This window comes from Amblyraja radiata, chromosome 10 (genome assembly GCF_010909765.2).
Source record: "Amblyraja radiata isolate CabotCenter1 chromosome 10, sAmbRad1.1.pri, whole genome shotgun sequence".
NCBI lineage: Eukaryota > Metazoa > Chordata > Chondrichthyes > Rajiformes > Rajidae > Amblyraja > Amblyraja radiata.
Window position 1 is genome coordinate 16738987 of NC_045965.1, and position 26099 is coordinate 16765085.

At 41.7% G+C, this 26099-nt stretch overlaps 1 protein-coding gene across 1 annotated transcript in view; it reads left to right on the plus strand.

Moving 5' to 3' along the window:
- Positions 1 to 26099, plus strand: part of lamc1 (laminin subunit gamma 1) — a 185857-nt gene that overhangs the window by 51419 nt on the left and 108339 nt on the right. The window contains exon 2 of the mRNA XM_033028193.1: positions 22743 to 23047. Coding sequence (XP_032884084.1) covers positions 22743 to 23047 — 305 coding nt within the window. The remainder of the gene's footprint in view (positions 1 to 22742; positions 23048 to 26099) is intronic.

Here is a 26099-nt window from a genome sequence, read left to right on the forward strand (position 1 = left end):
ATATTTTGATTATGACTTAATGTGTTACTAATTTGGGAGGAGTTTTAGCGATTCTTGAAATATGCCATTGCTGTAGAGAAATGTATAATTGTAGTGCTGTGAAAGGAGTGCTGCATTCCATAGCTGCAGAAATATTCAAGAGGAGCGAAATGTAATGAATAAGACCACAGGAAAAATTGACTGGTCATCTCATTTTTAAAAGTATTATGTTATGATTACAAAAAGCTTTGTTATCTTTTGCTATGTTGCTCTATGATGTTTCTACTATGCTATTAATATATTTAATTGCTTTGTGCATTGGTGTCGTGTTTAGGTATATTGTTGTATGTACTGAGATTTAGTGAAAAGCTTTGTTTTGCATGCTATCCAAACAGATCAGATATACTGATATACAGATAGGTCTGAAGAACGGTCTCGACCCGAAACATCACCCATTCCTCCTCTCCAGAGATGCTGCCTGTCCCGCTGAGTTACTCCAGCATTTTGTGTCTACCTTCGATTTAAACCAACATCTGCAGTTCTTTCCTACACTGATCAGATATACCATACATAAAAACAATCAAGTCCAACTCAAGTACAATACATCCACAATTTTTATTCTTTCTTGTATGCAGAATTAGTATGAAATGTGATTAGCTTGGGTTTTTTAAGTCCTTCCTTTTGGAAACTGTGAAATGTATCATGATCCTATTTTTTGAACACTTTACCCCTATCAAACAGCGGGGGAGATATTTGCTATATTAAAAACATTATATAAATGGAAGTTTGAAAGCAAGCAGCCAGAGGAACTCAGTGGGACAAGCAGCATCTGTGGAGGGAAATGGCCAGATGTCATTTTGCGTTAGAACCCTTCTTCAGATACTTTGTATTATTTAAATAGAAATTGTTTTAAAAATGACAGTATTAAAAAGCATTTATGTGCAAAAATATTTCACCCTGAGAAGAATGAGTAAGAAGTGAGCAAATTAAGCTTTTTTCCAAAATCATGGGTTGTGATGGGGAAAGTAGTAGTGTGGAAGTAAAAAAACCATTTTCATAGGGTTGTTGGGATCTGGGTTTTGCAGTAGAATTTAGACCTGGCAACCTGGTAGGTAGATGCTAGTCCCAACTAAACATGTTAAGTATAATGGGCTTAACTTGGCCTTGCTCAGGTACAGCCACCTCTTTATAAACACATTGTTGCTGCTTAACATTGTCACTCGATGATGTTATGCCATGTCTTATAACAGCAGCATCCCCTAACTATAAGAGACATATATGTCAAAAAGATTTGACGGTGCTTATAATAGGCACTTGCACATAGATCAAGGCTGCTTCTGATGTTAAGGGAGAATGTTGCTCAAGGGCATCTGTTTGAGAAATGTTTGCAGGGAAAACAATAACTGGGCCCAAAATACTAGGGTACATGCAAAAATGCAATTAATTTGTTTTAATCAATTATGTTGAAAGTTTACAGTTCACATGTAGTGTGACCTAATTTCAAAATCATAGGCTTGTGTTATGTAAACCCATTAAATTGACAAAACAGAAATTGTGGAAAAAGATAACTGCAGTCTGAAGAAGAGTGTCAACCTGAAACGTTACCCAATTCCTTCTCTCCAGAGATGCTGCCTGTCCCACTGAGTTACTCCAGCATTTTGTAATCATGAGAGCATGTTGTTTCTGTGTACATTTTGCTGTTAATGAGATTTAATTGCGATAGGAAACTAATAACATCTAAAGTTATCCATATAATCGTTTGCCTGATGAGAGTGTAACAGAACCAACCTAAATGTATTAGGTAGGGCAATAAACTAACTTTGATTGTATTAAAATGGTTTTTAATTTTGTGCCTCTTATGGAAAGCTGATACCAGAAAGGGAGTCAGACAGGTATTTGATTCAGAACTTGTAGAGGTATTTGTGACACCTCCCAGGCGATAGCACAAGTGCAGTGAGTTGATTGGGTTTGTGCACTTTAAATTTCTATAATTGAGAAAATTGTGCATCATAGAGGAACCTAATTGGAGTAAAATTTAGATGCAGAGTAGAAAATGAAATTAAAGAGATAGGACTATAATAGGTGGAGTGGGGAAGTAACAAAACTGAAGATTAGGGAACCAGACCCCATATTTCTGGGCCTCTGAAAAGGATCTCCAAATTGCCTTAAATAGGGTCTTCATGAATTACTGATTCAGATCAGTTTGTTGTCATATACAGCAGGACACAATGACATTCTTAGTTTGCATGAAGCTCATAAAGTAACAATTAAAACATGATTACAATCAAGCCACCAACAGGGTACAGATACAGGATCAAGGGAATAATGTTTAGTGCAAGATAAAGACTGATTAAAGATCATCCGAGGGTCTCCAGTGAGGTATATGATACCTCAATGCTGCTTTGCTGCTTGATGGAACACCAAGTTTTCACATCCTTGCATTACCATGTAGGATGAGTGCTTGATTCTTATGAATGTGTCTGTCATTTCTCAACTATTGCACAGTTTTATTAAGTAAAGGTTACAAGTAAACAACTGTTCAGCTAGGAAATGTTGCAAGGATAAAGATTTAATCTAGAAAAAAAACAATTTGCCCTTGGGGGGGGGGGGGGGAAGGAGTTGGATTTATTACCCATCATGAATTGAGAATGTTTCAAATGCTTTATGGCCTATAAAGTATTTTTGAAAGTGTTATTGTATTGTAGAAAGCACATCAACCAAATTGTGGACGGACTATTCACCAGATAATGTTTTTTTGTATTGATTTAGGGAATCAATTACTTAATGCAACTTAATTTTGGTTTTCGGGTTAACCATGTAATTTATTGTGGTGTTATAACTAGGTGAGATAGTATTTGTGGTGGTAACCAGTTATGATTCCTTGGATAAATTGTTCAATATAAAAACTAAAAGGTTCTCTAGGACTTTGCTTCTGCCTGTTTTGGTGCACTGTCTCACGCTAATCCATGCAGAGCATGGACAACTACCTTTAATACAACTGATAAAATGATAGAAGACATCTGTGCTTTATGCCTAGATTATAGATGTACAAAGATTCCTGAGAAGCTGAAATCAATACTTTTGACACACCACTATCCTTTTGTTTTCAAAATACATCAGACTATACATATTTTTTTCTACAGCCTGTTTGGAGAAGTAAAGTAATTAGTCCAGACACAATTGAGCGTGTTACCTAATGACCTGATAATTCTGTTCATGCTCTCTGTTCCCATCCCCTACAGATAAGTGCATATAATGAATAAATGTGAGGGTGTTGCAGTGTTGTGGATTGTTTCCCCATACCACATTGAGTTTGGTATCCCAGCTCTGCTGTCATGCCAAGAAATATTAGGGACTTCCTGGGATTAGGTGGGGAGTAGAGGAATACACTCTCTTTGTTATCTACAAGCTGATCTAACCAACAGGTTGAATGATAATAGTTAGATTTTTCGGTCAGATAGCTGCAGTTTCTATGTAGGTTGTCGGATAACAGTGAGTCAGTTATTTTTTTAAAAAAAAACTTGATTCTTTGTTTGGGGGGAACAAATTAGTGGTTATGTTATACAAGCAGCATAGATGGGGAAATCTGATTTATGCCATAAAATGGCCATTCGACCCACGCCATGTATACTGGTAAGTAATAGAAGTAATGTTACTTTATAGTTCATTTTCCAATTGTCTTTTAGTTTATGGCTCATCATGTGCTCATTTGGTTATTTAAAAATAAATTGTGGGGGGCTGCAAACCCGAAGTAGAAAACATCAGCCCAGCCTTTCCTATCATAATCCTTAAGGCCTAGCAAAATCCTCGTAAATTTTCCCTGAACCTTTTGGAATTTGAGTCCTTTTTGAAAATGTTATATGTTTATGAATCGAATAATACTATCTAAAACAGTACAAATTATTACACCTGCCATAAAGAAAAAAAGAAGAGTCTACTTATGTTTCCACCCATGTAACAGTTCTGCTGGAATTCTGTGTAGATTAAGGTCTTAGATGTGACCATTTGCCATGGTTATTTTATCCCCTTTTTCAGCAAATAAATATTCCATCCTTACAAGAAACAGAAAAAAATTAAAATGGAGATATTATGATTCAGAAGGAGAGCCTATTAATGCTAACCTAGCATCAGCTAATGTACTCCAATCAGGGATCAAAGCTTAGATTTTCCTGAACTATCCTGGAGTCTAGGGTCTAAATACTCTTCACAATTATGGTGCAGTTCTTCTGTTGCATTAAGTACATAATTATGGTTTTGTACCTTGTCAAGGTGTTTATTCAACTGCTAGTCTGCAGACTATCATTGAAGTGCACATTCTTTTTATGAAATCTTAGTACTTGCTGGGTGTGGGTGTGATGGTACAGTTTTGGGAAAACATTAAAACTTAGAAGCTGGCACATCATGCTTGTTCTGCCATTTGGTGACATACGGCCAAGCTTTCATCTCAATGCTATTTTCCTGTACTGATCAGACAAAACATGAGTAACTAGCATCTACAAGTCTCTTGATCTTTAGCTTGAATATACTCAATTGATTTTGAGAGCCCTCTGACAGGCAGTTCTAGAGATTTATTACCCTCTGGGTAAATAATTTTTTTTCTCTCCATTGATCCAAATAGTTGATTTCTAATTTTAAGACTATGATCCTGGTTGGAGACGCCTCAGTTATAAAGCTTTACCTTATCAAGCCTTGTATTGATATGTATGCTTCAATCAGATTGTCCCTCATTCATCCTGTTTAGAAGACAAATGGGTCCAATCTACTTAATTTTGCCACCTATGAAAATCAAGATCAATGTGCAGAGGCTTTACTACACTCCCTCCATTGTAATATGTCCCGCCATAAATCCCTGCCCTATAGTTGGAAACTTCCTTACCCAGGGAAATATGGTCCCGATGTTGGGGGAGTCCCAAACCAGGGGTCACAGTTTGAGAATAAGGGGTAGGCCATTGAGGACTGAGATGAGAAAAACGTTTTCACCCGGAGAGTTGTGAATCTGTCGCATTCTCGGCCACAGAAGGCAGTGGAGGCCAATTCACTAGATGTTTTCAAGAGAGATTTAGCTCTTGGGGCTAACGGAATCAGGGATATGGGGGGGAAAAGTGGGAATGGGTTACTGATTTAGGATGATCATATTGAATGGCGGTGCTGGCTTGAAGGCCCAAATGGCCTACTCCTGCACCTATTTTCTATGTTTCTAATACTGTGACCGTTCATCTTGTTTATGCCTCAAGATTTTTTAATAATTCTGTTGGTAAATATGGTTTCTCCCCAGCTGTCATAGATGGGTCCGTCACCTGCATCTATTCTGTGTCCTGTGCTTCTGCTCTCACTCCACCTCTTCCCAGACGGAACAAAGATAGAGTTCCCCAGCCTTCAACCTTCACCCCACCAGCCTCCTCCTTCTCCCTCCTTCAACATGAGCCCACCACCAGTCACATCTTCCCATTCCCATCCCTTTCCGTGTTCCACCGAGACTTCTCCCTCTGCACCTCCTTGGGTCCACATCCCTTCCCAACCTCTCCTCAGATACTTTCCCCTGCAACTGTAAGAGATGTAACATCTGTCCCTATACCTCCTCTCCCTTCCATCCAGGGACCTCAGCAGGTCTTCCAGGTGAAACAGGTTCATGTGCACCTCATTCAGGGCAATGGTTTCCGGGACTTTTTTTGTAAACCATACTCCATAAAACACACAAAAGTAGACTAAATGTCAATTAATAATCAAGAAGATGTTAATCTGGATAGTTCTGTGCTGGAAAATTCCAGCTTTCTACAGTCATTAATCCAAAGACTATTTCCTTATTCTTGCAGTTAATATTTGCACCAAATGTTTGGTGGCAATCCCATCATGTGAGAAACTAACAGAAAATTACATGCTCAACTGCATCTGAAATAAGATTATACAAGCTTGTTTTTTTCCCCACATGAATACAGCTTGAAGTGTAAAGTACATTGTGGGAAAGAACAGCAAATTAAAACAATTCATGTCAAATCCAAAAGGACATTCTTGGATAAATATAGAATGGGCTGCCGTGTATGAAGTGTTTGAACACCAAAGAACATCACTCATTTACAGAGACGCTAGTAAAGGCACATCTGGGAACGGAATCTTCAGCAAAACATGAAGCGCTGGAGGAACTCGGCAGATTACGCAGCATCTGAGGAGAATATGACGTGACAACAGCTCAAGACCCCGAACATTGTCTGTCCATTCCCTCCAGAGATGCTGACTGACCCACTGAGTTCCTCCAGCACTTTGTTTTGTTTATAACAATTTACATTTGGTCTAAAACTATGCAATCTTTACCATTCACATTATCAAGTGTCTAATGATTTATGGGCATTGATAAACTCATAACGTCTTTTGAGACATTTGAGTCTTGTACATGGTGATGCAGCAGATTCAATAAAGCTAACGTATACAAGAGATTTCACCAAGCTACAGAATTGCTTATGATACGTCCTGAATAGGAAAGATACTGTGTAGTGTATAGCAACAGCAAACATGTCAGAAGAATGCCAGTATAGTGAATGGGTATTCATTAAAAGTCAAGTGCTTGGGGTACTTGCCGCCTACATATAGAACAAAGCTGGAATTTGTAAATTCCATAAATGTATTTCATGAAACTTCTCCTTTGTATTTATAATTTCTTCTTCTTATTCTTAGAATGCACTTGAAGTACAAATTCAACTTGCCCAAACAATTTGACTTTACAACTACACATTACTTTAACAATACTTACGAGTTGTCCCAAGTGTGCAAACTGAACAACCTACCGCAATTTTACAGCTCCAATCTATAAAATCTGTCTACATTAATGCAAATCAGTGCCAGAAGTTCATCTGGTCAATGGGTCCAGGACATTAAAATAACCATAATCAAATTAAAAGTTACCATGCCAGCTTTGTTAGCCTGACAAAGAATCTAATTTAAATAAGTGATATTCACACTGCTTCCAATTTATTATGCTGTCACACCAAAAGCCCTCATGGAATGTTGCAAAATATCATTTCCTAGGAGAAGAAAGCTTCTGATATTTTAGATATTTAAAGGTAATATCCAGCAAATATAGATGCTTCCGTCTGGTTTTCCCTGCCGACCTAATGCACATGCTTCCCTGTTCCTATCCTCTCCACATCCATTTACCACCAAACACGTCCCTGCTGTCTCTTGCCTCACATCCTGGCATATATATATATCACCATATATACATGCACAAAAGTATGGCATTGTACATACACACACACACACACACACAGAATCTAATTGGATATATTGAAGTGAAACGGGCTCTGAAAAATCTATCAAAACATTTTTTTTCTTGAAGTTATAACAAACCGAATAGATAAGACCAATTTCATTTAGAGATGCAGCGTGCAACAAGCCTTTCGGCCCACTGAGTCTGTGCTGACCAACAATCACCTGCACACTCCTTTTATCCTGGGCACTCGGGACAATTTACAGAAGTTAATTAACCTACAAGCCTGCACATCTTTGAATGGTGGAAGGAAACCAGAGCACCTGGAGAAAACCTACGTGGTTACAGGGAGAACGTACAAACTCCGTACAGACAGAAACGGGGGTCAGGCTCAAACCTGTATCTCTGCTGTTGTAAATAGACACAATGCTGGAGTAACTCAGCGGGACAGGCAGCATCTCTGGATAGAAGGAATGGGTGATGTCACCCATTCCTTCTATCCAGAGATGTTGCCTGTCTCGCTGAGTTACGCCAGCATTTTGTGCCTATCTTCGGTGTAAACCAGCATCTGCAGTTCTTTCCAACACATTTCTCCGCTGCTGTAAGGCAGTAACTCTACCACTGGGCCGCCCACATTGATGCCTTGTATTTGGAATTTCAGAAGACCTTAAATCCTATTCAAGAGATGATTAAGTACAATAATGGCCCTGTCCCACGGTACGTTCATTCCAAGAGCTCTCCCGAGTTTGCCCTGAAATCGAACTCGGAGATTTACGGTAATGGCCGCTCGTCGGTACTCGGGGCTCTCGTGGACATTTTTCAACATGTTGAAAAATCTTGACGAGTCTTCCCGAGCTTACCTGCCGTTAGGGAGTCTTCCCGAGTACCTGCCGTTAGCGTTACGAGCCGTTAAGAGATGTCCCCGAGCTCCGACCTACCCGCTACGTTCATTCTCCGTGCTTACCATGAGTTTGATTTTTTTTTTAAGCTCAGGAGAGCTCTTGGAATGAACTTGTACCATGAGACAGGGCCATTAGAGTGCTAGGTGGGGACATGTGTAATATACAGACCTGGGATGAGCATTGCTTTCAATGGACAAAAAAAAAAAAGTTGGATTAATTGAGTTTAGTTTCACATTGTGGAAACTTACTGACAGGATGCTGCTGGTTTCCCAATGCCCAACACTTTGTATTTTGCACAACATTCCAGCATCTGCATTTCCCAGTGTCCTCAGACAGCAAATTCAATGGCTGCAAATGAGACTCCATGATGGAAGGTTGCCTGATGGATGCCAGGGTCAAGGATGTCTCTGGTGGTGACAAAGCTGTCAAGGTGGTGGGTGAGCAGCCACAGGCTGTTGTACACATTGGTACCACAGCATAGGGTGGAAAAGTGGCAAGGACCTACAAAACGAATATAGAGGGTCAGGCAAAAGGTTAAAAAGCAGGATCTCAAGGAATGTAATCTCTGAATTACTAGCAGTGCCACATGCTTGTGATGGTAGGAACCAGAGGATAAGGGAAATAAATATGTGGATGAGGAGCTAGTATAAAAGGGAGGGTTACTATGATGACCTCATCAACATCGAGGAGTACGCAAAGACTGTAACCAGCTACATTGCCAAGTGCACCGAGGATGTCACTATCACGAAAACCTTAACTGCACGTGGAAACGAAAAGCCATGGATGACAGCAGAGGTGCGCTCGCTGCTGAGGATGCAGCCTACAGAGCCGGTAACACAGCCGCTCTTCGATCTACCAGGACTGCACTGGAAAAAGGAATCAGGACAGCGAAACGTGCCTACGCGGGGAAAATCCAGGGACACCTCTGTGACACAGGAGACACCAGGAGGATGTGGAAGGGAATCCAAACACTGACGGGGTACAAGGCAAGGCAGCAGGTAACTGACACGGACACTTCTCTCCCAGATGAACTGAACAGCTTCTTTGCACGTTTTGATGCAGCAAACACCACACCCAAGGGGAGAGCCAGCCCCTGCTTACAAACCCACCAGCCAGTCCTGACCATAGACTCAATGGACACACGGAGAATCCTGTCTAAGGTCAACCCGTGGAAAGCAGTCGGACCCGACAACATCCCAGGACGTGTGCTCAAGGAATGTGCTGAGGAGTTAGCAGATGTGCTAACAGACATCTTTAACATCTCCCTTAGTCAAGCCATTGTCCCCACATGCCTCAAAACTTCCACGATAATCCCCATAGCGAAGAAACCAGTGGTTGCCTGCCTAAATGACTACCGCCCTGTCGCCCTGACCCCCAATAATAATGAAGTGTTTTGAACGCCTGGTGAAACCCCACATTACTGCCAGCCTCCCCTCATCGTTAGACCCCCTCCAGTTTGCCTATCGCCCCAACCGTTCTACAGAGGATGCCATCTCTACCACGCTGCACACAGTACTCGCGCATCTGGAAAACAAAAACACATACGCCAGAATCCTGTACATTGACTTCAGCTCAGCGTTTAACACCATCATCCCACAGAGACGTGGAGAAACTAACCCTGCTGGGCCTCAACACCACCCTGTGTCACTGGATCTTGGACTTTCTGACAGAGAGACCGCAGTCAGTCCGTGTTGGCAAGAACACTTCAGGCTCGATCACGCTGAGCACCGGCTCCCCTCAAGGCTGTGTGCTCAGCCCGCTGTTGTTCACATTGCTCACACATGACTGTGCTGCCAGATTCAGGGACAATAAGATCATAAAATTCGCGGATGACACAACAGTGGTGGGACTCATCAGCGGAGATGACGAATCAATGTACAGGGAGGAAGTAAAACAACTAGTGGACTGGTGCGGCAAAAATAATCTAGAATTAAATGTCGACAAAACGAAGGAGATGGTTGTCGACTTCAGGAGGGCGCAGCCAAAGCATACACCCCTCAACATCAGTGGCACCACAGTGGAGAGAGTGGAGAGCATAAAGTTCCTCGGTGTGCAAATTACAGACGGCCTCACCTGGTCCAGGAACACCACTGGGACCGTCAAACGGGCCCATCAGCGACTGCACTTCCTGAGGAAACTAAAACAGGCATCACTCCCCACCAACATCCTCAGGACTTTCTACAGGGGTACGGTGGAGTCTGTACTCACGTACTGCATAAATACGTGGTACTCCACCTGCAACTGCTCGGACAGGAAGGCTCTACAGAGGGTAGTGAGGGGAGCAGAGAGGATCATTGGCATCTCCCTACCCTCGGTACAAGAACTGTTCCAGAGCCGTTGTCTGAAAAAAGCTCAGAGAATTGCTAAGGACAAACTGCACCCCCTCCACATACACCTGGATCTCCTGCCATCAGGCAAGAGATAGTGAAGCATCAAAGCCTGCAAGACTGCTAAACAGCTTCCTACCACAGGCTGTGAGGCTGCTAAACAGTCACTCTGTACTCACAGTCACTTGATTCTGCGGCTGGCACGGACACTTTAATAACTGGCACTGGCCACTTTAATAACTGGCACTGGCCACTCAAATCAGCTGCCCCGGACATTTTTATAATTGGTTTATTGTATTTTAACGTTGTGTTTTACCTGCTTTTAACTATTTATACTGTTCCATCAGGGACAGGATTGTTTTTAGTGGTGTTATGTGTGAAATGTTTTAAATTTCATGTGCGATGCTCCGCTATTCCCTGGGAAACGTCTTTTCATTTTGCACTGTACAACTGTTAGGTATGTTGCAAAGCCTACCTGAAGCGTCGCTGAAAATCTGCCGCTGCGGGTGTGCGCGATTTTGGCGCCGTTTAGAGGGGGCGGGTTTAAAACGCGATTTTCTCTAGGCTGTTCAAATCGAAGATGTTCAGCCTAGTTAATTATTAACGAAAAATCGCTGAAAGACCCAGTCGCAAAAGCTATTATTAGTTTTAAAGGCCTCGTATAATAGTTATAGTAGTTTAAAAATCAATCTCTAAACCCGCGACCACCAGCAACCGCAGGGTCTCATAGAGCAAACCACAGAAGGTATGTAGCTTATTTTTACATTAAAAAGGGCTTCTTAAGATCCCTTTATACAAAGTTTAATATTGCGAGTAGCTCATTTTGGGCCCATTATATCCCGCAGTATTTTTCTGGGCATTTGGGGCACAAATCTAGCGCAATGTGAACGTTCTAAACCAGCGCGTTCCACAGGGACCCACTGGAAAGCTGATTTAAAATGGGCTTTAATTTACAGCAATTGAACACTGAATTCCTTCCATTTGGCCTATAAATTAATGTAAATGAGATTTAAAAATCATGTTTTATTGTGAATTATTTGTGAATATTATTTGGACATTTAGGCTATTTAAAAATGTTAATCATTTATTAAGAAATGGATAGATGTTTAGATCTAGTAATTGAAGTCTGAAATTAGCTACAATTAGGTAACTAACTAATTATATGCTTTAATTTCAGGTCATCCAAGTAAGATTATTTTATATTTGTTTCAGAATGCTTCAATCTATGATAACTGAAAATTTCATTCAGTTCTCTTAATTTTTAAGAAAGTTATGGGCTTTTGACTGTTCACAATCACAGCTTTTTTGTTATGTCCATAGAAAATCAATAGGGAACAAGATACTCATTTCCGAGTATGAAAATGGCATATCTTTTTAAATACTTGAGATATGAAAGTGAATTAGGTGTCAAATTAAACTTATTTTTATGCTTTATCTGATGGGATAAATTACAGACTTGATTTTTAAAATCTCAAAATTTTGTAACATTGCTACAACTGTTGCTTGCAAGATGACAATAAAGGTTGATTGATTGATTGAATGATTGATTGATACTTGGACCATTGGAATCTCTTTTGGGGCAGAGTTGTCCTGCACAAGAGGGACAAGCTGCACCCAAAGTGGAGGGAACAAATACTCTAGCAAGAGATTTGGAAGTCTACTCTTTGACGGTTTCAATTAGTCCTGCAATAGGGTGGGACCTAAAGAGTAGACGAACAGATGAGAAATTTGAGGCAAATATAGAAGGGACCGCCAGGGGCGCCACACGATTGGTAGCCCCGCCAACAGTCTGTTTTTTATTAGTTTTTTATTTTTAATATGTGTTAAAAGTTTGTGTAAATGTTCTCCGGTTTGTTTATGTGGGGGTTGGGGGTGGGGGTCGGAGGAAACTTTTATTTCACTTTCTTACCTTGCCGGAGATGCGATTATTTTCCGGATTGCATCTCTGGTCGCTCTGCGGCCTACCATCGATGGATCTGGTGGCCTCCTTGGACTGACCTTGAGCCCCACCGTGGGGCGTGGACTTGACATCGGAGTCAAACCCTTGCCTGGGATCGCTCCAACCGCGACCTGCAGACTTTACCATTGTGAGCTTGCAGTCTCGGGAGAGGCTAGTCGGGAAGCTCCAACGTCTCAAAAGGTTCGACCAGCCCCGACCCGGGGTCCGATCACCAGCGCAGGGGAGCTGACATCACCCCGATGCAGGAGCTGATCGCCCTGATGTGGAGGGCCCAAACGCCGTCGGCTGCGGGAGTCAAGATCGTCCTGTCAACGGAGGGCTCGAGGCCCCCGACCGCGGGAGAGCTAAGGGAAGAGATTTGAACTTTTTTTCGCCTTCCATCACAGTGCGGAATGTGGAGGAGTCACTGTGGTGGATGTTTATGTTAAAATATGTTTAGTGTGTTCCGTTGCTTTTTATTTGTATGACTGACTTGGCAAATGAAATTCCTCGTATGTTGCAAAGCATACTTGGCTAATTAAGTATTATTTTGATTGTGATTAAAATGGGCATGTTTAGTAGGCAGGACAAGTGTCAGGGAGTGATGATGGGTTGATAGGTTAAAGTGCATTTATTTTAGTGCAAGAAGCCTGATTGATGTAGCAGAGAAAGGCGGATGATGCCATTGTACATTTGGAAAATGTAACAAACATTGTCTTCTTTGGAGCTTTGAAAAATGAGACATGATATCGAAAAACAAGGATATGAAGTGTAATCAGGTAGATTAAAATCAGAAAATGCTAGAAACGCTCAACAGGTCAGTCAGCATCTGTGGTAGGAGAAACAATGCCCATTTCTTGATTATTGTCTTTTCTGAATAACATTGTAATATTCTTAGTCAGTGCCTTGGAACAGTATGAATACCAAGTAAATGGGGCAGAAGGAGACATTGTCCTTTTTTTAAGGGCACATATCTTTAAATACACCAGTGTCATAATTACTGCCAAACTACTTCTGGTATTGAAAATGTATCCTTCCATTTGTTCTGTTTGTACTTGTATTTTTGCTTGTGACTTCCCAAAAGCTAAAGTAAACTTTAAATGTCTTTGTTTCTGCAAATCCCTCTACCAGCCCAGTCTACTATGTCCAGAATGCTTGGCACTTTCCTCCTTTAAGATAATGCTAAAAAATATCCGTTCTGTCATCAGCCATAATATTTCCCATTATGTCTTGGCATTAATTTTGGTTGATAATGCTAAAAATGTATTATGGGTTCTGAACTAATCAAGAGCTGTCAAGCTTTGTTGCTCATTTAGACTCAAACATGAAGAATCAAGTAAGCACAATTTTTTTTAAATTATGGCATTTTGTCTTCACTAAAGCTGCAAATCTATTATCACAATTTTTCAGCAATTAACTACTTAACAAATTCCTTAAGATGAGAGGAGGAGCAGCACAGGTGACTTTAAAAAGGATGTTGGTTTCTAGGAGTAACTCCCTGGTCAAGTCAAGTCAAGTTTATTTGTCACATACACATACGAGATGTGCAGTGAAATGAAAGTGGCAAGGTTGGTATATTAAAGGCTGACAGGCACTAGTGGAGCAGCCATTTTGGAGTGGCCGTATTTGGGAGTGACTGCTTGAGGTGTAAGAGTTGTGATTCAGCGTAAATGCTGAGGATTGGCTTTAGAGACTGCGGTGACAAGGCTTGGTGTAAGTGAAAGATATTTGACTGATTGCTCTTTAGTCTAAGTGCAATGAAAATTGCAATTAGTAGTCAGTGAATATGTTTGTTAAGGCACTGGTATGTTCCCCTTGTAGGACGTGGGAGATCAGGGAAACTTCTAGTGTTCCGGAGGACTATACCTGTTGGAAGTGCACCCAATAGCTGCTGTTTACAGACCACTGGAGCTGGACATATTGAGGACCGTTTGGGATGTTGAGGGCTTCATAGTTAAATGTTTTAATAAGACCAAGGTGTAGGCAAGAAGTAGTTGTGTTACCACTGAGGAAGCCCCTTTCAGGAGTACCCTGTGGCCATTCCCTTTGAAAACAAGTAGACCCTTTTGGATGCTGTTAGTGGGCCTGATCATCTAGCCTATAGCAGCAGCTGCAAACAGTTCTGATATCAAGATTGGCTCAACGGGCAGACGTAGCGATTGTAATACGAAGAGCCAGAAGTCCCTGTGCCTATTGGAACAAAAGGCATCTGTAGGAAAAGGGTTGCGGTCCGGCAGAGTGAAAGTAAGGAATTGGGTGAAAGATTAAGATACAAAATTTCGAGGGTAGTAATTCACAGTACCATGAAGGTAGGAGGATAGGGCTGATAAATGCGTGGCTGAGGAATTGGTGCAAGGTCGGCGATTCAGATTATTGAACCATTGGGATTTCTTCTGGGTTAGAGTGACCTGTACAAGAAGAACGAGTTGCATCTGACTGGAGGGGTTTTGGTGGTAGGTTTGCAAGTGCCACTAGGGAGGGTTTAAACTAAATTGGCCAGGGGACGGGATCCAAAGCAGTAGCTGGCTGGGAGTCTGGAAATCGACACACATGTCAATGACAGCAAGTTCAATAGACTGGGCAGGCAGGAGCAAGGCATGGAACGAAGAAGGATTATTGGATTAAATTGCTTTTCATGATGGTGCAAGAGGCCTGATGGGTAAGGTGGATGAACTCTAGGCATGGACTGAGACATTGTAGCCATTACAAAGTCCTCGCTAAGGCAAGGAATGACTGGCAGCTTAATATTCTAGGGCAGTGACGTGCAAGTGAAATAATGGTGATGATAAGAGGATATGGAATTGGTTTATTACTTAAGAACATTATCGTTATAATTTGAGATTACATTATTCTTCCAATGAACCCGTATGGGTGGGGCAGAGAAATAAAAAGGAGATTGCCGTGAGGAGATTGTACTAGAGGCCTCCAAATAGTCAACAAGAGTTAGAGGAACAAATATTCTGGGAAATTGAGACACCCATAAGATTAATAGGGTTGTCACAGTAAAGGATTAACTTTCTCAATATGGTCTGGGACTGCCGGGGTGCCAATTATTTAGATGGGGTGGAATTGGACAAGTGTGATCAGGAATGATTCCTCGGGCAATATATAGTGGGCCCTACAAGGGAGAGGGTAATGCTTGACCTACTCTTCTTAGGAAATAAGGTTGGGCGAGTGACTGAGTTGTCACTGGCCAAGCACTTTGAGACCAGCAATCGCAGTTATATTAGTTTTAAATTAGTTATGGAAAATGCAGGGCATAAAGGGAGTGTGAGATATCTTTGACAGATAAGATTAAGAAGGATCAATATATTATTAATGTGTTTTAAAAAAAAAGTGTAATTAGAGGGAATATGGCCCTCAGAAACCAAAGTGGTCATCTGTGTGCGGAATAGCAGGAGATGCACAAGATCCTCAATGAATATTTCCCTCCTTTACCATTGAGTATAACATGAAGACTAAGGAACATAGTTCGCATTGCAACCGAGGAGGTGCTGGATGTACTAAAATAAATGAAGGTAGATAAATAAATCTTTGGGCCCTGGTCCGGTGTAGACCAGCACACTGGGAAGCAAGAGAAGAGATTGCATCGTTAGCCATGGGCGAGGTGCTGAAAGACTGGAAGGTGGCTAATGTTGTGCCTCTATTTGAGAAGAGCTGCAAAGAAAAACCAGGTAACTACTGACCAGTTAGCCTAGGAAAGTTACTAGAGAGGATTCTGAGAGATGAAATATACATGCGTTTGGAATGATAGGAGTTGATTAGAGATAGTCAGTATGGTTTAGTACCTTGAAGAGATGGACTTCAGCAAGGCATTTGATAATGTTCCACGTGGTAGGTTACTCGGGAAGGTCAGATCGCCAAGACACTGAGAGTACAAAGTCAAAGTCAAAGTAGCCTTTATTGTCATTCAGACCTTTTGGTCTGAACAAAATTTCGTTGCCTTGCAGTCATACATGTAATAAAAATGACAAAAACACACAATAAACACAAATTTAACATCCACCACAGTGAGTTCACCAGGCACCTCCTCACTGTGATGGAAGGCAAAAATCTTAAAGTCCTTGTCTCTTTTCTCCTTGTTCTCCCTCTGCGCAGAGGCTTCGGATGTTGTGACCCCGCCGGGTGATGGTAAGTTAGTAAGTCTCGCGGCTGAATCCAAGCGCCGCAAATGGGCCTGTTCCAACTGGCCTGGGGTGGTCGAAGCTGCCGCCCTCCAGTCCAGCGGACGAAGCTGTTGTTGCGGGAACTCCGGAAAAACAGGTCACCAACCTGTGACCTGCGAGCTCCCGACGATGTCGTCCACCGGGCCCGTGGCCGATCCTCCGAGGCTGGGCCTCCGAGGTCGGGTCGCCGCTGCCGCCGGAACGCCACAGCTCCGAGGTCAGGTCGCCGCTGCCGCTGCTGCCGGAACGCCACAGCTCCGAGGTCGGGTCGCCGCTGCCGCCGGAACGCCACAGCTCCGAGGTCGGGTCGCCGCTGCCGCCAGAACGCCACAGCTCCGAGGTCGGGTCGCCGCTGCCGCCGGAACGCCACAGCTCCGAGGTCAGGTCGCCGCTGCCGCTGCTGCCGGAACGCCACAGCTCCGAGGTTGGGTCGCCGCTGCTGCTGGAACGCTGCCCCAGCTCCGAGGCCGCCAGCTCCGCTATTAGGCCTCGGCGCAGACGGACAGGGGGGATACGACAAGAGAAGTCGCATCCCCCCAAAGGAAGAGACCAAATACACGTTTCTCCCCCCACCCACATACACAACATAATAAAACCAAAAATTAACTACAACAGGACAAAACAAAAAACAAAAAAAGAAAAACAAACGGACTGCAGGCGAGCCGCAGCGCCGCCATCTTGAAGCTAACCTAAAACAGAATCGACAATGGTAGGAAGCGGTAAAGGATATTTTTTGGACTGGAGGCCCGTAACTAATGATGTGTCTCGGGTTAGCGCTGGGTCTATTTCTGCTTGTCATCTATATCAACGATTTGGATGAGAATATACAAGGCATGATTGGTCATTTTATGGATGACAGTAAAATAGGTAGATAGTGAAGCTGTTTACCAAGAATTACAGCATGATCTTGATCAGCTGGGCAAGTGTGGCTAGGAATAGCAAATGGAATTTAATGCAGATAAGTATGAGGAAAATCAAACAAGGGCAGGACCTTTACAGTGAACGACAGGAATGAGGGGAGTGTTATAGGGATCTATAGTAGATCGTTTTCGCAACAGCGACACTTCAGGTAGATAGGGTGGTGAAGAAGGATTTTAGCATGTTGGCCTTTATCAGTCAACAACTGGGAATAGGAATTGGGACATTGTTACAGTTGCACAAGACATTGTGATGCCGCATTTGGCGTATTGTGTTCAATTTGGTCACCCTCCTGTAGGAAAGATGTCATTAAGCTGGAAAGAGTGCACAGAAGATTTGCGTGGATGTTCCCAGGACCTGAGCATTTGAGCTATCGGGAGAGGTTGGGCACGCCAGGACTTTAGTCCTTTGGAGTGCAAGGGACTAAGGTGTGATCTTATTGGAGTATATAAAATCATGCGGGGCATAATAGGGTGAATACACATTGCCTTTTCCCAGGATATGGGAATCAAGAACTCTAGGATATTGAAGGGCCTGTTTCAATGCTATGTGACTCTTAAGATAGCAAACCAGCATCTGAAATCTAACAGACATACATCAGGCTATTTACCTTTCAGCAAGAAATATGAACAATGCTATATAAAAAGTGATGATACTTCTATTGGAGGTTTATGTACACTGCTAAATCAATACAGATTGACTGTCAAACAAATGTTTGCATTCAAACATATAAACTGTACATAGAAACATAGAAAATAAGTGCAGGAGTAGGCCATATGGCCCTTCGAGTAGGTTCAATATAATCATGGTTGATTATCCAAAATCAGGACCCTGTTCTGGCGTTTTCCCCATATCTTTTGATTCCCTTAGCCCTAAGAGCTAAATCTAATTCTCTTGAAAACATCCAGTGAATTGGCCTCCACTGCCTTCTGGCTGTGAATTCCACAAATTCACAACTAGGTGAAAAAGTTTTTCCTCATCTCAGTCCTAAAAGGCCTACCCCTTACTCTTAAACTGTGACTACTGGTTCTGGTGTCCCTCAACATCGGGAACATTTTTCCTGCATCTACCCTGTCCAATCCTCTGCGAATTTTATATGTTTCTATAAGATCCCCTCTCACCCTAAATTCCAGTGAATACAGCCCATTCGACCCATTTTTACATCGTATGTCAGTCCCGCCATCCCGGGAATTAACCTGGTGAACCTGCACTGCACTCCCTCAATAGCAATAATGTCCTTCCTCAAATTAGGAGAGATGTTACATTTAATTCCCTCGTCTAAATCGCGGCACCCCACTAGTCACTGCCTGCCATTCTGGAAAGGACCCGTTGATTCCTACTCTTTGCTTCCTGCCTGCCAACCAGTTCTCTATCCATGTCAATACCCTACCCCTAATACAATGTGCTCTAATTTTGCACACTAATTTCTTGTGGTTCTCATGTAATCGCTTGTAATATAATTTGGTTTAATTCAAGAATCTTTATTCGCATATACACACAATTATTTACTTTCAAGATACTTTGCAGATTTCTCTTGTTGCATCAATTTGTCTTGTATCTCCATTGTACTCTGGATCTTTCCGTAGATTTATTTTTTTTGCCCCCTGATTCGTATCAGTTATATATTGATTGACATTCACAAACACCTTTTTGTATTTATGAACATACTTCAGAACCATTTAAACCTGTGGTTCTCAACCTGTGTTGTGTAATCCACTTAAGATTGGGGTGCTGCCAAAGATTAAGGGTCTTGAATAATATTTAGGTGATTTAGTCTGGCACCAGAAAAGTATAAATAAAATATTTACTCTGCAGAGCAGATATCTGTTCCTTCAAGGAGTTGTCTGTGATGTCTGTGGAATTCTCTGCCTCAGGGGGCGGTGGAGGCAGGTTTTCTGGATGCTTTCAGGATAGAGCTAGATAGAGCTCTTAAAAATAGCAGAGTCAGGGAATATGGGGAGAAGGCAGGAACGGGGTACTGATTGGATGATCAGCCATGATCACATTGAATGGCGGTGCTGGCTTGAAGGGCCAAATGGCCTACTCCTGCACATATTGTCTATTGTCACCCGGTGTGTTAGGAGTACCTAGTGCATTTGTTGCATCCTGCCAGTCTTGAAGTTTTTAATGGTTCAATAGTATTTTATTGGCAAATGTACCTGGGTACAATGAAATTCTTTTTTTACATATAGTTCAGTAAAAATCTTACATTACATAAATGCAATCACACTTATGTCCAAGAGTGTAAGAATAGTAGATTATGTTGAATTGCCACGTTTCCAGCGGCGTCTTGTACCATTCAAGTTCAGAGTTGTTGAAAATGTTAGTCCTGGGCGTCATTTACGCAACATCATTTTTGCGGCATGACGCGCACGTGATTTGTGCATGGCGTGCATTATGCGCGCATGGTGAGGCGTGGCGGCATAGGCAGTGACGCGCGGTCGCGTGCGGAGCCCCAGGATTTTGGGATTCACAAAATCTTTGCGCGTCACATGCGTGACACGCGAATGACGCCCAAGTGGGTCAGGCCCTTAACTTGGCCATAGAGGCACATTGGCCTGGTGGCAGCACAGAGTTGGAGTTGCAGTGGTCAGACTGTGTGAGTTTGTAGGTTAATTAGCCTCTGTTAAATTGCTCCTAATGTGTGGGAAGTGCATGAGAAAGTGGGATTACATAGAATTAATGTGAATGAGTAATTAATCGACGGCGTGGACTCAGTGGACTGAGGACCAGTTTACGTGCTGTATCTCTAAACGCGCTGCAGCTTTGTAGACACATTAGTCACAATGACAAAATAAATATGCAGCTGTTTATCAGTTATTGTAAGTAAACCAGATCATGATAGTGTAAATAAAGTACATAGAGCATCCATAGTAATGCAACGTCTGGTAGTGGTTCAATGTCTAGGTGGGATTGTGCTGGGTGGTCAGACCGTACCCTGTAGAGGTTTGATAACATGCCAAATCTTCTCAAACGTCTGAAATCAATTTGATCTATTTGTGCAATCCAGTCAGCCATGTCATAGACCTTGTTATCTTTATTGCATTTTTTAGCTTTGTAAAATTGACTACGCTCCATACTGCTGCTTTTCTTCCTAGCTTTTCAAACTTGGCCTAAACCAAAATCTGAAATTTTCCATTCTGATTGGTCTGATGCAGTAAGATCACGCCATGCTGCACTGAATCTGATTCCTCTCCTGTTTTGTCTCTTCACATTGCCTTTCATGTTGTTGCTCTCTGGTTGCTTTAGTCACATAGACTGGAGGGAAAAAAACTGCTGGAGGAATGCAGTGGCTCAGGCAGCATCTGTGGAGGGGAATGAACAGATGTTCCTTCAGCAATATATTTTGTGCCCAAGATTCCAGCATCTGTTGTCTCGTGCGTTCTCTATTACCTTGGGCTATGGTGATCTCATTCCCTCTAATGTTTGCAGCACTTTGCTGGAGTACATGCATTACCCATCATTAGTTTGACTTGTCCAAGGTTTTGCCTGTGGGCAATTTTTCCAATTACAGACTGGTCTGTTGATGTATCCATACGTGTTACAACATCCTGATCAGTTTCTATAGTGATTTTTGGACTCACTTCGAACTTCCTTCATGTTGCCACCAAAGGTATAGATGCTGCTCATCAGGCTCATCATGTATGTCATTGTTAACTTCAACGGTATTTGCAACACCTCTGTAATTCTTCATGGTACTGTTATTTAGACAATAAGAGTAGGGGATAGGCGGTCTGGCTCCTGGGCCTGCTCTGTAATTTGATATATTATGGTTAATCTACCCCAGGGTACAACAACTCTGAGCCAGGCCCCATTTCCCACAATTCCTCATCCTTTCAAAAATGTGTATACCTTTTAAATCATTCTAATTAACTAGCATCTACAATTCTGAGACTCGCTACTCTTTGCAGGAAGAAACTTCCATGTACCTCAATTTTACAATTTCCAGTACACCTTATGTGCCTCACCAACATCCTGTACAATATTTCTAAACTCCAAACCTTTGCAGCAACTAGTATGCTATTCACAACCTTAACTACTTGTGTCACCTACCTGCAAACTTATGATTTATGTGCAGGAACATCTTGGTCTCTCTGTATGTATTTGCAGTCTAATTCCATTTAGATCCTTTTGATACTTAAGTGCATGACCTCACACTTTCCTATTTTTAAATTCCCATTTTTCACTCTCTTCATCTATCTATATCTTGCTGCAGAATCAGAATATCCTCATTGTGGCATGTGCCCTTCCACCTACCTTGGGAAAACGTGTATGCCTTGTTGTGGTGTATCCCTCACCCCAGTAATGATCCATCTCTGCAGTTTCTCTTGCTAAAGGTGCGAAAGTTTAGATTTGATCGATGTGTTAAAAATAAAAAATTATTTTACAAGAGTAAGCATACATTTTCCAGTGGCAGGTATGTTGGTAATCTGAGGATGAGGAGAGCCGAGTGGCAAATGAACCAGAGTTGAGACGAACATTTTTTTGGCCCATAAGTTATGATCTGGAATGCCTTACCTGAAATCAATGGGTGCACAGGTAGGGTTCAATAACACAATTTTCAATAGAGAGATGGATAGATTTAAAATCAGACTTATGGGGAAAGAATAAGACAAAACTCTCAAGTTGTCACGTAGAGGTAAACTTCTGCAAAATCCATCTCTGACTTGGCGGACATCAGCAAAACAAACCAGACATAAAATGAATCTGCATAGTAGTCTGGTCATTTTTTTCAGCTTGTATATAAACATCCTTGAGTGTGTTTGCTAAACCATCCTATATGGTTATGCTGTCTTCACAAGTACAATTCTGAGGTTACTTCTAATAATATTTATGCAAAAAAGTATTTTATTTTTCTGCTTGTCTAATCAACTCTTTTTTTTCCTTCCAGGGTAGTTTAGTCTGCTTATTTAGGTTTATAGTAGATGTGCACTTTCTGAAAATAAGTTCCTCTGTGGTATTCCTGTACAAATTTAAGTTGATACAAGTTGTAAGCACAACTGGTATGCCTCCATTTTTTTGCATGTACGGATGGAAGCAAAATCATCATGTTGAAATTTGAAATGAGTAAGAATTTCTGGCCAACATTCCTTTTTTAAATGTGCAAAAGAATGAATTCCATTCACCACGTTTGTTTTGTTGATCTTGCTGCCAAATATTGACTGGTTCATAAGCAGCCATAATTCTTGGCTTCAAGTCTAACATGATTGTGAATTGCATTGGAAGATTGTATTCTAAAGAAAAAATTTAAGCCACTAAACTGAGACACAAAAAGTAACTGGTAGACCTGTATTTTTTTTTCTGTTGCAGATAAAGCATTTGATATCACATACGTAAGACTGAAATTCCACACAAGTCGACCTGAAAGCTTTGCTATTCATAAGCGAACAGGTGAAGATGGAACTTGGGTACCTTACCAGTATTACAGTGGATCTTGTGAAAAAACCTATCACAAAATGAATCGTGGGTTTATCCGAACAGGAGATGATGAACAACAGGCACTATGTACAGATGAATTTAGTGATATATCTCCCCTCACTGGAGGAAATGTAGCCTTTTCTACTCTGGAAGGGAGGCCCAGTGCCTACAACTTTGACAATAGCCCTGTACTACAGGTATAGTAGATTAAAAAATGAATAATTGGTAAATATGAAATGATTTGTACGTCCAGTATATTTTAAAAGAGGTGTTTTAAAAGAAACCTTAAATATTCCATCTATTTTTAAATGCTTTGTATTGTGAATAATGTTTAACAGCCTATTTCCTCTTAAGTTCAGTTTTTCTCCTGAAAGATATGACCAATGCTGAATCCTGTTTTCACATGTACCTCAGTACTTGTTCAAACATTGATCAACAGCAGGTGGTGCTTACAACAGCATTAATGTTCTGATGTCAATCATATAATCGTCAATCGGAAGAAGGAGCCTGACCAGAAACATTGTCGGAAGAAGGGTCCCGACCTGAAACGTCACCTGTCCTTTTTCTCCAGAGATGCTACCTGACCCGCGGAATTACTCGTGCGCTTTGTATCTATCTTCATAAACATTGTCTGCCTCTTTCTCTCCACGTGTGCTGCCCGTACCACTCAGTTCATCCAGCAAATTGTTTTGCTCAGTGTAGGTTAATTGGCTTCTGTAAATTGTCCCTAGTGTGTGGGATGTAGGATAGAATCTGCAGTCTCTTTCTCTATCTGGTTGTGGTGGAATGTAGATCTATGATGTAAATAAAATAAGGCTACAGAGCCCTATTATAATAGTAATATACAGTGCCCTCCATAATGTTTCAGACAAAGACCCATGTTTATTTATTTGCCTTTGTACTCCACAATTTGAGATTTGTAATTTAAAAAAATCACATGTGGTTAAAGTGCACATTGTCAGATTTTATTAAAGGGTATTTTTATACATTTTGGTTTCACCATGTAAAAATTACAGCTGTGTTTATTACATAGTCCCCCCATTTCAAGGCATCATAACGTTTTGGACACATGGCTTCACAGGCGTTTGTAATTGCTCAGGTGTGTTTAATTGCCTCAATGCAGGTATAAGAGAGCTCTCGGCACCTAGTCTTTCCATCTCCTTTGGAAACTTTTATTGCTGTTTATCAACATGAGGACCAAAGTTATGCCAATGAAATTCAAAGAAACCATTATGACACTGAGAAACAAGAATAAAACTGTTAGAGACATCAGCCAAACCTTAGGCTTACCAAAATCAACTGTTTTGAACATCATTAAGAAGAAAGAGAGCACTGGTGAGCTTACCAATTGCAAAGGGACTGGAAGGCCAAAGAAGACCTCCACAGCTGATGACAGAAGAATTCTCTCTATAACAAAGAAAAATCCTCCGACAGCATAAGCTAAAGATGGCTGCAGTACAGGCCTGGCAGAACATCACCAGAGAAGACACCCAGCAACTGGTGATGCTCTGCCAGGCCTGTATTGCAGCCATCTTTAGCTTATGCTTGTTTTAGGGGCTAGTCTCCTTCAGGTTTCTCTCCAGCATATAAAAAGTATGCTCAATGGCCGATCACCCGATGACATGGCCAATAAAGCTCTTAAAGCTAGCGGAGTCGGGGGATAAGGGAAGAAGGCAGGAATGCTGTATTGATTGTGGATGATCAGCCATGATCACTGTGAATGGCGGTGCTGGCTCAAAGGGGCGAATTGGCCTACTCTCCAGGTTACAATAAAGAAATTGGCAGATTAATTTAATACGTTTTTTGCAACTGTATTCACAGCAGAAGACCAGCAATGTGCCAGAAATTCAAGAAAGTCAGGGGGCATCATCTAGACGTGTTGCTATTACTAAAGAGAAGGTGCTTGGAAAGCTGAAAGGTTTGAAAGTAGATAAGTCATCTGGACCAGATTGACTACACCCCAGGCTTCTGACAGAGGTAGCTTTAGAGATTGTGGAGGCATTAGTAGTGATTTTTCAAGAATCAGTAGAGCCAGGAGTCGACCCAGAGGACTAGAAAATTGCAAATGTAACTCTGCTGCTCAAGAAGGAGGTGAGGGAAAACTATAGGCCAGCTAGCTTGACTTCAGCAGATGCTAAGATTTAGGAGTCCATCATGAAGGATGACTTTTCTGAGTACTAAGAATCACATGATAAAATAGGCCAAAGTCAGCAGGGTTTCGTGAAGGGGAGATCTTTCCTGACAAATCTGTTGGAATTCTTTGAGGAAGTAAATAGCAGGGTAAACAAAGGAGAGTCAGTGGATGTTGTACATTTGGATTTTCAGAAGGCCTTTGATATGGTGTCGCATTTGAGGCTGCTAATAGAAAGGGAGCTTACGGTATTAGAGGGAAGATATCAGCATGGATAGAAGATTGGCTGAATGGCAGAAAGCAAAGAGTGGTAATAAAGGGGACCTTTTCTAGTTGATTGCCAATGACTAGTGGTGTTCTGCAGGGGTCAGTGTTGGGTTCATTTCTCTTAACGTTGTATTTTAATGATTTGGATGATGGCTTTGTGGCCAAGTTTACGTATGAGCTGAAGACTAGTGGAGGGACAGGCACTGTAGAGAAAGCAGGGAGTCTGTAAAAGGACTTGGACAGGTGGGGGGAGTGGCAGATGAAATACAGCAAAGCAAAGTGTGCGGTCAAGCACTTTGGTAGTAGGAATAAAGGCGTAGACTATTTTCTAAATGGGGAGAGGATTCAAAAATCGAAGGTGCAAAGGGACTTGGGAGTGTTGGTGCAAAATTCCCAAAAGGTTAATTTGCAAGTTGAATCTGTGGTAAGAAAGGCAAATGTAATGTTAGCATTCATTTAAAGAGAATTAGAAGATAAAAGCAGAGATGTAATGCTGAGGCTTTATAAGGCACTAGTCAGACCGCATTTGGAATATTGTGAGCTGTTTTGGGCCCCATATCTAAGGTTCCAGAGGAGGTTTATAAGAATGACCCCAGGGATGATTGAGTTAATGTATGATGCATGTTTGACAGCTCTGGGCCTCTACTCGCTGGGGTTTAGAAGGAGGAAGTGGGACCTCATTGAAACTTAACAAATAATGAAAGGCCTGGATAGAGTGGATGTGAAGAAGATGTTTCCACTAGTGGGAGAGTCTAGGACCAGAGGGCACAGCCTCAGAATAAAAGGACATATTTTTAGAAAGGAGATGAAGAGGAATTTCTTTAACCAGAGGGTGGTGAGTGCAAAATTCA